This window comes from Anticarsia gemmatalis, chromosome 13 (assembly GCF_050436995.1).
Source record: "Anticarsia gemmatalis isolate Benzon Research Colony breed Stoneville strain chromosome 13, ilAntGemm2 primary, whole genome shotgun sequence".
NCBI classification, from domain to species: Eukaryota; Metazoa; Arthropoda; class Insecta; order Lepidoptera; family Erebidae; genus Anticarsia; species Anticarsia gemmatalis.
Genome location: NC_134757.1, coordinates 1,326,284 through 1,339,679, shown reverse-complemented (window position 1 = coordinate 1,339,679; position 13,396 = coordinate 1,326,284). Strand labels below are relative to the sequence as shown.

Here is a 13,396-nt window from a genome sequence, read left to right as displayed (position 1 = left end):
GTATGTGTATCTTATTTTCTAGCCCTTACTATCCCACTGCTGGGCAAGTGTATCCTCCCAAACAACGGAGGGATATTTTAACTCAATATATTTATTTACTAATCATCGAACAACATTATTTTAGTAGAGTAAATGGTACTGTGATTAATGTCCAAACCAAAATGAAATGTATTTAGTTTCTATACTCGTACAGAGATTTCATTAGATCTAGTGCCTGCTGTAATTACTTCAAAGCTTCAGCATTCACTGAAATACGGTAATGCATTGGAATGCATTATCGGATTAGATCCTATTTGATTAATGGGAGTGCAAAATACATTTTACGGGAGTAGAGAGACGTTCGTAACTAAGTATATTAAAATAGACGTCATTATACATATGTCCCGGGATTCCCGTACGTCTTGTTATTGGGTTTTTTCAAAGGATATTCTCAGAAGAAACTTGGAGCCTGGGTGAGCGTGACATAATGATAATAGGTTCGTCCCTTTACATGGGACTGGAAAGGGTTTCTGGGAAAGTGTATGTTACATTGAAGCAAACACGGCATTCGGGCGGTTTGAACAACTTTGACACTACATAGGTTGACCATAACCATAGGATTAGAAGAAGAAGCAAGTCAAAGAGCATGTCTTTTTAAGGAACATTTTTGAATTTGAGTACATATGGTCAATCGTTGTGTCTGCTAAAGTTGTATGTTGTTCTAGTGTTATTATCTAGGCGCCACTATTTCCTCAGTTGAATGTCACCGTGATAAAACAATTATTCACTTTGCTTGTTAGTTGTGAGAACTTATTTAGAGGCGATTAGCAAGTGCGTGACAATAACAATCTGGTGTGACGTTATATATTGTTTTTATACATATTTTAGTGACGCATTTTGTTTTAAAAAAAAATCCTATATATTGAAGTCTTATATTAAGAAGTCTTAAAATGTGTATGTTTCTCGGAAATACCAAAAAAAATCGAATGGTAATTGACTGAAAAGGGATTTTGGGACAAACCCTTTAATGCTTTGCTAGCTTCAGGATTGTTAAAATGTGTTGCAATTCAAATACTTTTTCAGGTGCGACGTCTAATTTACTTTCAATTCTCTCTTAAATTTGAATGTTTATCTATATAATCATAAAAAGAAATATCTACTTTTCAAGTAATATAAACGCATATGTTTATCGACAACCCCAAGGTACGCGTGCATCTGATGAGAATGACATTGGTCCGGTGTAAACATTGCTTGTTTACTACAAGTACATAGCACTATGTATGCTATATACTATGTAGTATATAACGATGTGAATGGAAACGTTTATCTACTTATTTGTGACACAATACCTGCGTGCTGGACTTGACATTGTAGTCATTAACTAGTTGCTGAACGCGAATTTGTTCGTACATAATTATGAATCTAAACGACTAGTGTAGACAACAACTAAGTCTAGACTATAATTTATAACTTTGAATATGTACAAAAGTGTGTATGTATTTAACAGGTGATCATAACGTCTTAGATATAACGTTACCGGAGAACCTTGTTTACGGGGCTCTTTACTAATGCGTTAGACTATATAATAGTATTTCCTTAGTAAAAACATCTCAAAGGAGAGCATTAATTTTCTAGAATGCACTTTAAAAAACACGGCCGAGTAGTGAAGTTTGTAAACACATTTGTTATAGTGAATCACTGTTTACCTTATCTGCATGGCCAATGTGGATTCTTACGCAGCAATGCGATAACAGATGGAAACAAATAAATGAAGGTATTTGTGCAGAAAGTTACGTTTCGTTGTTATCTTGGGTTTTAAAGTGGAACAGTTGGGTTGATTATAAATTTGATTATTTTAAGCGTCAGATCGACAAACGGTAGCTGTAATTATGTTTTATTACTTACTATTATGAACTATGTGAAGATTTTTTCGACCGGTTCATAATAAAGCAAGAAAGCCTTTCAGCTTACGAATCGTTTTTACAGAAAGTTCGACTTCGAAATAAATAGAATTTACCATTAAGGAACTTACAGGTACCTAAAAACCATATTTTTCTTAGCTCACTCAGCTTACGTATCACAGCGATCCTTTACATAATCATGTATTTAGAAAGTAAGTTATTGTGAGGAGTTTTTCTGGACAATAAAAGTAATAGTACTAATGGTATGTGTTACCTGAAAGCATTGTAAGAGTCTAAGTTGTGCGCCGGCGAAGCGCATCAGCCGCTCGAAGATGTCCAGCTCCGAGAGCTCAGCGCCCAGGATGCAGAGCGTCTTCTCCTGCAGCATCTGCAAATAAAGAAAAAACAGTCTTTTAATATTGGATTCGTAGATTATAATAGTAAGTAGGGGTAAGATTCAGTTTGCTAGGGACGGTAAACAAGAGAAATGTCTTGTGGGTTCATGTATGATATTTTTTGCTGAATTAGTACTACGTCATTTGGATAATAAAAATTCAAGCCTAAGGGTTGATATTTTCGATATTTATATTTCCTAAGGGTAACTTTATTCAAGGTGAACTTAAATAATTACGTAATTTTGTAAGACACCGTAAGACACGCATACCTAATCTGTAAAATCATCAAAGTTATTCTTCGAAAACCGACGATGGAATTATAACAGTAGTTTTAAATACATAATAAATACTGTATTAATAACCGCGGTCATATCATTCATCAGCTTAAAATTGCACACAAAATTACTTTTTAATTAAAGAGCAACCAAAAAAACCTTTACAATGTTGTATCGGCTGTACAGAGGCCCAAGTATACGAACGTAGTTACATAAATAAGTCGCACGTGCAAAATAACAACAATATAGCAACAATGTATCACTTACTACATTGTTTCACTCGTCCCACGGCTTAAGGGCACACGCCTACAAGTCGCGCTGATCATTATTGATTCAATGAGGTTTTGAGTTATTTATGCTCTTGGTCTTAATTGTGAGTGCGTCGAACGGATATTAAATTAATAAATTGCTTGCAATCCATAAGCATTTATGAGCAAACTCAGATTACTAGATTCTTGTCTACTAGAGGCTGTGGATCGTCTGAAGTTTAATCGTCTCTGTAGAAGCGTCAGTCGCGTACTTATTCTAGAAAAACTATCAGCTGTTTACTTGTATACAATTTACACTGCTACCTTTTTACATCCATTACATTGCCAGATGCGAATCGGGGACTTTTGCGAGCATACAAAATGTCACACCCTATAATCTCTACAGTAATCGCTTTGAAAATACGGTAACTGCAGATAATATAATTATGATCATCTTAAAACCTAATTACTGAGACATGAGCAGATAAGCAGCTAATATATGATCATCCTAAAACCTAATTAATAGCCATAAAGTTGAATAAGACGCGTTCATGAACGCTAACCCTATGATAGCAAAGTAAACTGGGCAACGGTTAGCGACAGTGGGCAACGGCCGGCGACACCCAATAAAAGCAATGTTGTGTGTCAACGCACGCGCTCTAACCAACATTGTAAAAACTGCAATGTATTCAATACTTATGAGTGTAGGGTGTACGTCAAGAGCGGAAGCGGGACTATTGATATAGGAATTTAGCCTACGGGCAAATACTGCTGTCTCTTAACTTAATTTTTGTATGTACATTAAGAGACAATTTTTTTTTCGATTTCAATATAGGTATGCGTGTGCGACTAAAATGAATCAAAGCGGCTTGCTAATGTCCTAGACTAGAGTTGACAAGATAGTCTATTGCTATAATGAACAGAATAATTGCGATCTTATTAAAAAAAAATCTCTCAAATCCCGCAAATGTTATTACTGGAAAGAAAATGAAGGAAGTTTCAATCAGTCACAATACATTTTAGGCATATCAATTCAACATTATTTTACCTTAAATAGTGATAACTGAATTAACTAATGACGCATGATTACATTCAAACAACTCGCTATCAGTTTGCACTTTACGTCACGCTATGACAATGTCTCATTACCAATACATTCAGTTGCGGCTCGATAAGGGTCGGCGCAGAACACACACAACATTGTAACGTTGAACACAACTGCACACGATTCATAAGTGCAACTACTTTTGTTGCTGGTCTGAATGTCACCTGCGCAGGCGCCGGTTTGATGTTTTAATTAGTGTGTAGTTTTGTTGTACTTAATTTTATTGTTGTTGGTTTTGGAAACTTATAATTAAATGACTATAAATTGCTAACTCAGCTATCGTTCAGGGCGAAGAACCGTAGAGAGCATTGACAATGATTAGAGCTATAAGTTACTAAATTAAACTCGCAATTTGATTCTCATTTATGGTGATCAATACACTTCCATATATAGGAGAGTTGCAAGATGATTACTTCCCTTATAAATGAGCTATCATACACAAAAGTATCTGATTAGAAAGCCTGCTCCAGAGATAAGTGGAATTTTTGTAATTGGATCTAAACCGTCCAAAATCCCCAGATTTGAAATTCTTTTAACTGATCCTAAAAACCAATACACAGTCTAGACGTCTAAGATCACAATCACGCACAGTCATAAATAAAATAACTAGTTACTTACAACTTACAAGCTAACATCAACAAACGTCGTCATAACTGCTCCTGCTCTTATGTAACGGTGAATACATTGTACGTACATAGTGTAGGGATATACTAGTAGTCGAGTTTATAAAGCAAATTGGTTTATTTAGTGTATTGTGCTAGGAAGGTCACTAGAACTTATTATGGAAGGTCGTTTGTCAATATGCTGGCAATTTTGTATTTACTTTTGATATTAGTCGAGTATGTAAATATATTAAAGGTTTATAGTAGCTAGCTTTCATATTACGTGGCTAAATGGTCATATTTTATATGAGATTATCACTTTTTATAGAAAACGTTCTTGTCAACTTAAACCAAGTGTCTGATATGTGTGTCAGTTCATTATTGAACACACACAACTGCCAACTAACAGCGCTATCAAATCAATGCATGTTAATTCTTCAAAGCTAAGTTCTATAATTAAATCAGGCGTTTATCTTCAACTTAGTTGCCCAAGTGACCACTTATCGTGCCAATGCTTTTTACATTCATTTTATTCACTTATCCACTTAAACTACACTGTAAGTTATCACGGAAGGGCACAAGATTGTAAACAAGTGTAAAATGTACGCGTAACATCAATTTTGTAAGTTTTCCCCGAGACTCCATAACTCCATACATTGTACATGACCCAGCTTCCACGCATTCTTGGAACAGATTACCGTTCAGCAACAAACTTGAGATTTATTTAAGACAACACGCCTCTCCTGTCTTGTGTACAATGTAACTAAATAGTGGTGTAAAACACTGTATTAACTTGTATGAACGCTATAAAATCAAAAAGAACAATGCCATCTAACGGTTCAATGCTGAACTAGTAAGGAAATGACAGATTCTGGATCGCGCTAGTAAGAAGATAAAAATTCCTAAGCCAGGACACTAATGCTGTTTGTCGAGAATTTTAATGTTTGGCGATGATTACCAATACTGGTGGAAAATATTACCTTTGTGTAAGAAAAACACAATAGTCCGTTTCGTTAAATACTTGATAGCTCAGACGTTTAGCAATACATCTTCAAATGCGGATATTTCTTTAAACACATTACTAGTTAATGTTGAAGAAACAATAAAGAAATACTATGCATTGTTCTGTCTGTGTAGAATAAAGTGTTAATGGTCGTACAGAATAAATATTTTTCTTTCTTCAAGAGCCGAGGTACTATGGAATATAAAGTTGAGTACAGACTTAAGTCAAGTTTTGTCTTAAGATAGACAGGCTATACAAAAGACAGACATAAAATATGCAAATAGGTACACTTGAAACAAAACCTCTTCCAGACAAAACAATCTGTCTAATACCTAAAACAGACTTTAAGCCAGTCTTAACTCAGGTCTATACCCCGTCTTAAGGGTGAATGATCGCCTCACCCCTAACACGGCTATTCACCTCGAACATGCAGTTAAAACACCGAAAATTATTTAATTAATCTTCTAATTACATAAATAAATTACAGAATTATTTAGGTAGGTATGAATGATTCACGTTGTTATTGTATTCTTAAGTGACGCACGGTAGCCTTGCGGCTTCAGGTGTAGGGTGTCCGGCCGGAAGCCGATAACAGGATGCTTCATTCCCGGGCTTAGTGTAATATAACAATCGTGTATTATTTTGAAGACGTTTGAAAAAAATGCAGGTAAATGTAGAGGGCGCTTCGCCTTTGTTGATTTTGTTGGATAATTTAAAGTAAGGTGCCTATATTCGGTTCGAAAGGCTATTTGGTATACTTTTGTATTTGTTGATGTTAAAAACACGAATTGATTTTTGATTCTACTTTTATATTAAATTTGTTGATTATAGGTCCCTGAAAACTGTCCGCAGTATTTAAAATCTGTGCATTTATGTCTCTATAATCTATATTTTAACAATATATTAAATTAAAAACAATAAAAGACTCGGCAGGAAGATGGATTAAGTGTGGTGAAGTATTGGAGTATTTTATGACATAATTTACATACTAGTTAGTACGATAACAAATACCTATAAATCATGTTACGTGTGGGAATAAAATTCACGCCACCAGGTGTAATTATAGTGAGAGGCTTCCATTTCAGTCGATATTTATAATTATTGTAAAGTTCGTCATTGAAAGCTGTCCTCGGGGGCTAATTACAGGGTGTTCACTACCCTGGCGTGAGATTAGAACGGTATTGTTCGTGCTTGTTAGGAATATCACGAATATAAATAATTAAATCGAATAGCTGTTGCAAGTTACTTAAAATATGTACAATCATCTATTCTGTATAAGTTCTTTTATTAGGCAACAAAATCACCTGTGGTTTCGACCTTTTATCTCTATAATGGGAAGTTTTTGCAACTAATACTTCTTTACCTTATGCAAATTTATCTTGAATTATCCAATATATATATCTTGTATTAAGGCTTATGATTAAGCCAATCGTAATTTTAAGCTATTTCTGAAATTAATTCCTAAATTACAACTCTTTTTTAGCAACATAATCGTGTAAATACGTATTTACGTCCTCAAGAACAGCATGCTTTGTGCATGACTTGCACTAGTCCTAACAAAATAATAGAATAACTACATATTAAGCTGTGTAATAAACTTAAGAGGGTGTAATCTGATACGATATGTTTGCACGAGTACCGGACAATAACACAATGAACCAATGTACTCACTTGATGCATTTTAAAGACTTATGATACACAGTCGAGTGGCTGTGTGTGAGATGGTACTCAGTTACAAAGTAATGCAGATTTACAATTTGAATTCATTATTACTGTTAATCAATGTATAATCACAGTTATTGGTAATTTTACAAAACTTATTTTGTGTGTGTCATATTTTCGTAATATCAAAAGAGGACAGTGACCTATCATGATTCTAAAAATGTGATTATTTCCTGCATTATATAAATAACTGGATTTTCAGGTCTCTTGTTTATTTGAAAAAGTGTTTCGTCGTTTTAGACATATTCCCCAGATTCTTTTATTGTAACTGAAAGTTTGTCCTGTCGATGGAAAAATCTGCACAAAAAGTGAGAAGTTTGTTATTTTTTTTAACCCATTACTGTCCCACTATTAAGCAAGGGTTTCCCGGTTTGAGCCTTGGGGTTTTGTCTTATACAAATTTGTTTTTTAAATTGTAACGCCTAAATTTTTACACGCGTCGGTATGTCGTCATAGAGTAGTAAATGTTTGACTAATCACATCACATCATACTCGTCACACATAACTAATCAAAGCAATCAATTAACACACAATAGATATGCATAAGTGATAATTAATGCACTAATTACTATTTACTTTTATTCAGATATCTATAATAAGCTCCTAAAATTCGGACACGTACAGTAATAAGAAAAAGTGTCGGCACTTATTTTTTTCAAGTGTTCTGGAGTATTTATCAAATCAAATATAATTAATTTGTGATAGTGTATGTAAGTGATAATTTCTTTTTACTTATTGTTCAGGCATTCATAGATAAAATCACGCCTTCTACCCATAATGGTAAACAAAGATTAAAGAAAGTCACTTAACATCATCGCACCTTTTAAAATAAATAATAGATATTGCCGTAATAATAAGCGTAGCAACCACGGTATATAGATCTTTTTACTTGATATTTAAGTAACTTTTGCTGTCGAACATACCTAAATAATTTATGCTCAAGAGTTCATAAGGTCGTAGTCTGACGTACAAAAAAATGCAATAAAAAACAAACAATTAGTAAAACTACTACTCACTTTTCAAAATCTAATAAATTATTATATATTTAGCAGGCGTTGCTACATATTCATTTAGTTGACGTAATTATAGTATGACATAGGCGTATTATGTAATTATACGTATACCTATTGTAAGTTAGTAACAGAAGGGAGAATAAATAATGACGATTGGTTATAATTATATATCGTACTTTATAAATTCTAATCTTATGGAAGAGTAGAACAAAATTGGTTTAGCGTACAGACATGATTTTTATTAATAAACTGTGTTGATGACTTAGAACTCAATTTAAGTAAGTATAATATGTTTTTACTTGTACCATTTTGAATCTGTGAAATTACAAAAATACTATATTTTTCATTATCAAAAATCGATTACCTATTCTTAATACCGATGGTAAGTCTGCAGATGTCATAAATACTGTCAGATTCCCCCCTCCCGCCGTCCACTCCCAGCAGGAGGGAGGAGAAAATCAATACATTAAACAGGGTCCCTCTCAATTGACCAAGAGCTATACTAATTTCAATCAATTGAAGAGGCTTCGTGTAATAAGATACCGAATCATGTGACCACTGAGTCATTGGGACTGTTGACTTATGTAATAATAAATCATATGGGTTTCTCTTTTATGGCCGATTACAATACCCTATCTATCTATTTACTTACTAAAGACAAGCGTAATCTATCTTTTCATCGGTAACTCGCTTTCATGGATAGCAATTCCTACCGGAATCAGTTCACAATAGATAATTTTGATGAACTTAATAATCTAAGATAGCAATCTATCCATAGTCTTAATCATAACATTATAAATGGTGGTTAGACCTGTTGCTTTATATACGGACGTTTCTTTTATGGTCAACCTAGCGGTATCCGAATTGTTCTAAGCCACCCGACCTTAAATATACATAGGTTAGCGACCCTTATCTTAATTGACAACCAAAAGGACTTTTAACGTGACCTCTTACTAACCACTAAGCGACCACTCATCTTTGAAATGGCCTCGCCGAAGGTTTTTCAAACCACTAATCGTTCACCGACTTGTGAATGCAACTATAAGCGCCTCATAAGTCTAACGGATCATTTGATAACAGAAGCACAACACGAAATAATTGCTGCAGTACTTGAGTAAAGAATTACTAAAAAAAACACTTAATAGTCTAGTATTTCAAAATTTTACTCATAACTATGACAACTCCAGTAGGCATAGCCTGTATATAGACTACAAATTCATGACATTGGTCTGCCTTCCTTGTATACTACCTAAATTTAGTAGGACATTAGGTATAAATAAATCTTTATCATTGAAATTTTCGTGTAAAAGATAGCGTGTTTTCCTATTGGTTATTTAAAGTGTATACACAATCGCGGCACAATTAAGCCGCGGCTTGCAACATAGTAGAACAATGGCACGTGTGTACCGGCTATTAGCATGATAATTGTAGCGCAAACAGTACTAAGTTAAACCCTGTTAGCGTTCAACTATCATGCAGATTATGTGCTATCGTCATACGAGGTACGTGGAGAAAACTTGTTTGTCTTTCTATAAGTGGCGCTTAGGGCCCCGGCCGGCGCCAACTGACTGCGACTGACTGCTGTACGGTACGGCACGGCGTATGAGGGATTTTTTCAGACAGTTAGTAGAGTTGATTTTTACATGGGATTATTATTACTAGAACACTTTAACCTTAACTTAATCAGCCCAAAATCTACAAAATTTAGTTGTGCTTATCAATTTACTGCAGAAATATATGGACAATAGACATAAACAGCTTGATGCAGAACTTATTCAGTCGTTGAAACACTATCGCCAACTACTAAGTTTATATCTCAGAATAACGAACCCACTGCAAAATATCTTTCACTAATCAACAAAGCTTATTTTTATTGCAAGAGCTAGCCATAACATCAACACAAACATGACGAGTCTAGTTTTTTAAAGACAGTTACAGAATCCCTTTACTATAAAACATTGGCGAGTCAAAATACTGTTTAAACATATAAACAATCGTACGCCTAGCACACGTCAGTCATTTGTTTAACTCATTGTTTAAACAAACATGCTACATTGTTTTGTTTATTGTTTGGACTGAAGGTTTTACGGAAAGGTTTAGCGGAATACTTTATGAGTGTTTTTGACAGTGTTTGTTACATTGCCGTGTTTGTATATCTTTATATATGTATATGAGTTGTGGCTTCACTCGAGTGAGTTTCAGGCTTCCTCATTTGTTATCATATTTTATGTGAATTTACTTCACTATCGCGTGTTGAACTGTATAATCCTGCTTCCTTAACTTTTTGATAATAAAGACCAAAACTTATAACTTCAACAATCTGTAAAATCCACATCAAATCTCAGCAAGACACAAGTTTTCAAAGCCTTTCATTCAATGTAATATTAAATGTTCAGTAGAACTTTAAAATAGCAAAAACGACACGTAAACAAGGTGCAAATAGAATCATTCAGAAAAGATAACCGTGGTATGAAAATAAAAAAAACCTACATAAAAACGTACTTGGCACATAAAATATTCAATTGAACACAAATACCGTTTAGCAAGTAAAACATTTTACAACTCAATTAAGTGAGGCTGAATCGTAAATACGGCTGTTAAACGTTAAAGAATTCCATGAAATATAAGCGTTGATAATATAGAGCACTCGATGGGTTTTATAGTCCCATAAAATGTGCACATCGTTGAAATAACTGTGAAGTTTGTTTACTTATTTCTATAACCTGTTTCTGTGTGTTACTTTCTGTATGGAAACATACCCCTTGATCTAATCTATACTAATATTATAAAACTGAAGAGTTTGTTTGTTTGTTTGTTTGAACGCGCTAATCTCAGGAACTACTGGTCCGATTCGAAAAATTCTTCACTGTTAGATAGCCCATTTATCGAGGAAGGCTATATGCTATATATCATCACGCTACGACCAAAAGGAGCAGAATACCAGTAAAAAATGTTACAAAAACGGGGAAAATTTTGACTCATTCTTTTATGTGACGCAAGCGAAGTTGCGCGGGTCAGCTAGTGTAGTACATGTTTTAAGTACTTATGTGTTTATAAACTATCTATTGTATGACTGTGATTGAAATCAATACAGTAGCTTTTTAAGAATTTTGTGTAACAGAACGACAATTGTCCATCCTCAAAAACTTTTGCATTGTCTTAGATGCAATTTTTTACAGGATTTTTGAGCTATACAATTACAATAAGATTTCGACTATGTACGCGTAATGTTTACGAGTATTAAAACGGATTGATGTAAATTAAAAGCTCTAATTATATGCAATTACATAATAAATGTGTTTATTAAAAGAACGAGGTTGATTTAAAATATCATTAACTGAAAACTTGACTGGCCGCTCGAAGTTGATTTGACTATTTAAGTAACATAACATTTTAAGATAACCCTAAAATTATAAGCAGGTTTTTGAGCAAAAATTTAACCAAACTACTGTCATTTACATAAATGATTCTAGAAATATTCTACATCTAACTAGCGAGCTAACGTTAATAATGAACCTTTTTTGTTTCGGTCTAGCATTTTCATGTGACGCGTCTAATTCTAGTGTCAGATTGACTGAAAGATTACAGTTTAATAACTACAATTTACTGATAAATTACTGCCATTTTTACTGTCAAAGTTTATCTATTTTCAAAGGTGGTGGAAGCAATTTCGTTAAACGATAAATAGTAATAAGTAAGCAGGTAAATTAGCTGGTTACTGTCCTTATCGTCCTGTATAACAAGATGTATGGATGTGAATGAAGCCAGGGAATGTTGTAGAGATTGTATCAAGTCACTTTGTTCGTCTCTACCTACCCATATAGGTAAAAGGCGTGATTTTTGTATGTATGTTTGTAGGTGTTATTCTATTGCATGAGCATAGATGTTCCTATAACGAGAGAGGCCGTCGATTTCACCATGCTAGCTAAGTTGGAGAGCTTTGCGTTTCATCAAGAACTGTTTTTAAAAGTCCTGTTTAATCACTTTGTTTTTCTGCACCGTTAAATATTATGAGGTGTGAGGTCAAAAACGTAAACATATAATTATGTAATGTTCGTAATGCTATCAATTATGTGTTGCCCGGCGGACGTCTATTGTGTAACAATAGGGGTTAAGTCATAGCCAATGTCAAGTCATATTTATAAGACTTAACTTTTTTTTTCTTAGCCTGTTTGAGTGTCTCACTGCTGAGCAAAGACTAATAAGAATATAAGACACACATATATACACTAAGACTTTATTTATTAAAAAAAATACTAAAAACACACCAGCCATAGCTGTCCGAAAATTCATAAAAAAATGTTCCATTAATAAAACATATCGACGTAAACATTTTTTTAGTACGGAAAGACTGCATTAACGAAATAATTAAATATATCCGTATTTTATAAATTAAAATTAAATAATATGCTTTTTTATATAATTTTGCATATAAGCATGCTTATTATTGTAATTATATTGACCTTTCATGAACGGATGTATCAATATTCACAAACGATGAACTACTTATTAAAATAATTAAGACTGCAAATTATTCAAAACCAAAAAAAATACAATAACATTAAAGATCCTTTACCCTTGCAAATTCACGGAATTCTTCTTTCAGTGCCAAGTTTTGCAGCACCTTTTATTCCTGCAGCTTAAAATGCTGAAAGTTTGTGCTGAAAGAGGAAACTGTGTTGATCGTAGCAATGTTTCTTCGTTACCATGGTAACAACGGCAGTTTGTTTTGCTGTCTGTGAAACACAGCAGCATGTAAAGTACGATCGCATCGACAGCATCGCGGTAACGCCCGGATTGAAGAGCGTTAAAGGTTTTCAATTCAAAGTGCTTTATAAATATTAGCTTAAATAAGTCATCAGGTCAAACGTAGGGTGTCTTTACTTTCGCAAAGGTTCGTATAGGCTAGACTTGAAAAAAATACTGTGCAATACCAGCGTAAAAAAACTAGCAACTTTAAAAGTAACTATAGTGTTGTATTACCTTTAAATAAATCAATAAACTACTAAACTAGAGCAACTTCACGCATAAGTCACTTCAATTCAAGAATTGTTTATGAAATTAAACGGAGTTACTGACATTTACAACTACGCAAATAGTCAATAATATTAATAAAGTCATAATTTAAATAAAACATGCGCATATCGCCCTAT

The 13,396-nt window shown here is 33.8% G+C and overlaps 1 protein-coding gene across 2 annotated transcripts in view; it reads right to left on the bottom strand.

Moving 5' to 3' along the window:
- Window positions 1–13,396, bottom strand: part of Pat1 (Protein interacting with APP tail-1) — a 67,447-nt gene that overhangs the window by 8,058 nt on the left and 45,993 nt on the right. For both annotated transcript variants that reach the window (XM_076121737.1, XM_076121738.1), the window contains exon 2: window positions 2,155–2,268. In XM_076121737.1, the coding sequence (XP_075977852.1) occupies window positions 2,155–2,268 (114 nt within the window). The remainder of the gene's footprint in view (window positions 1–2,154; window positions 2,269–13,396) is intronic.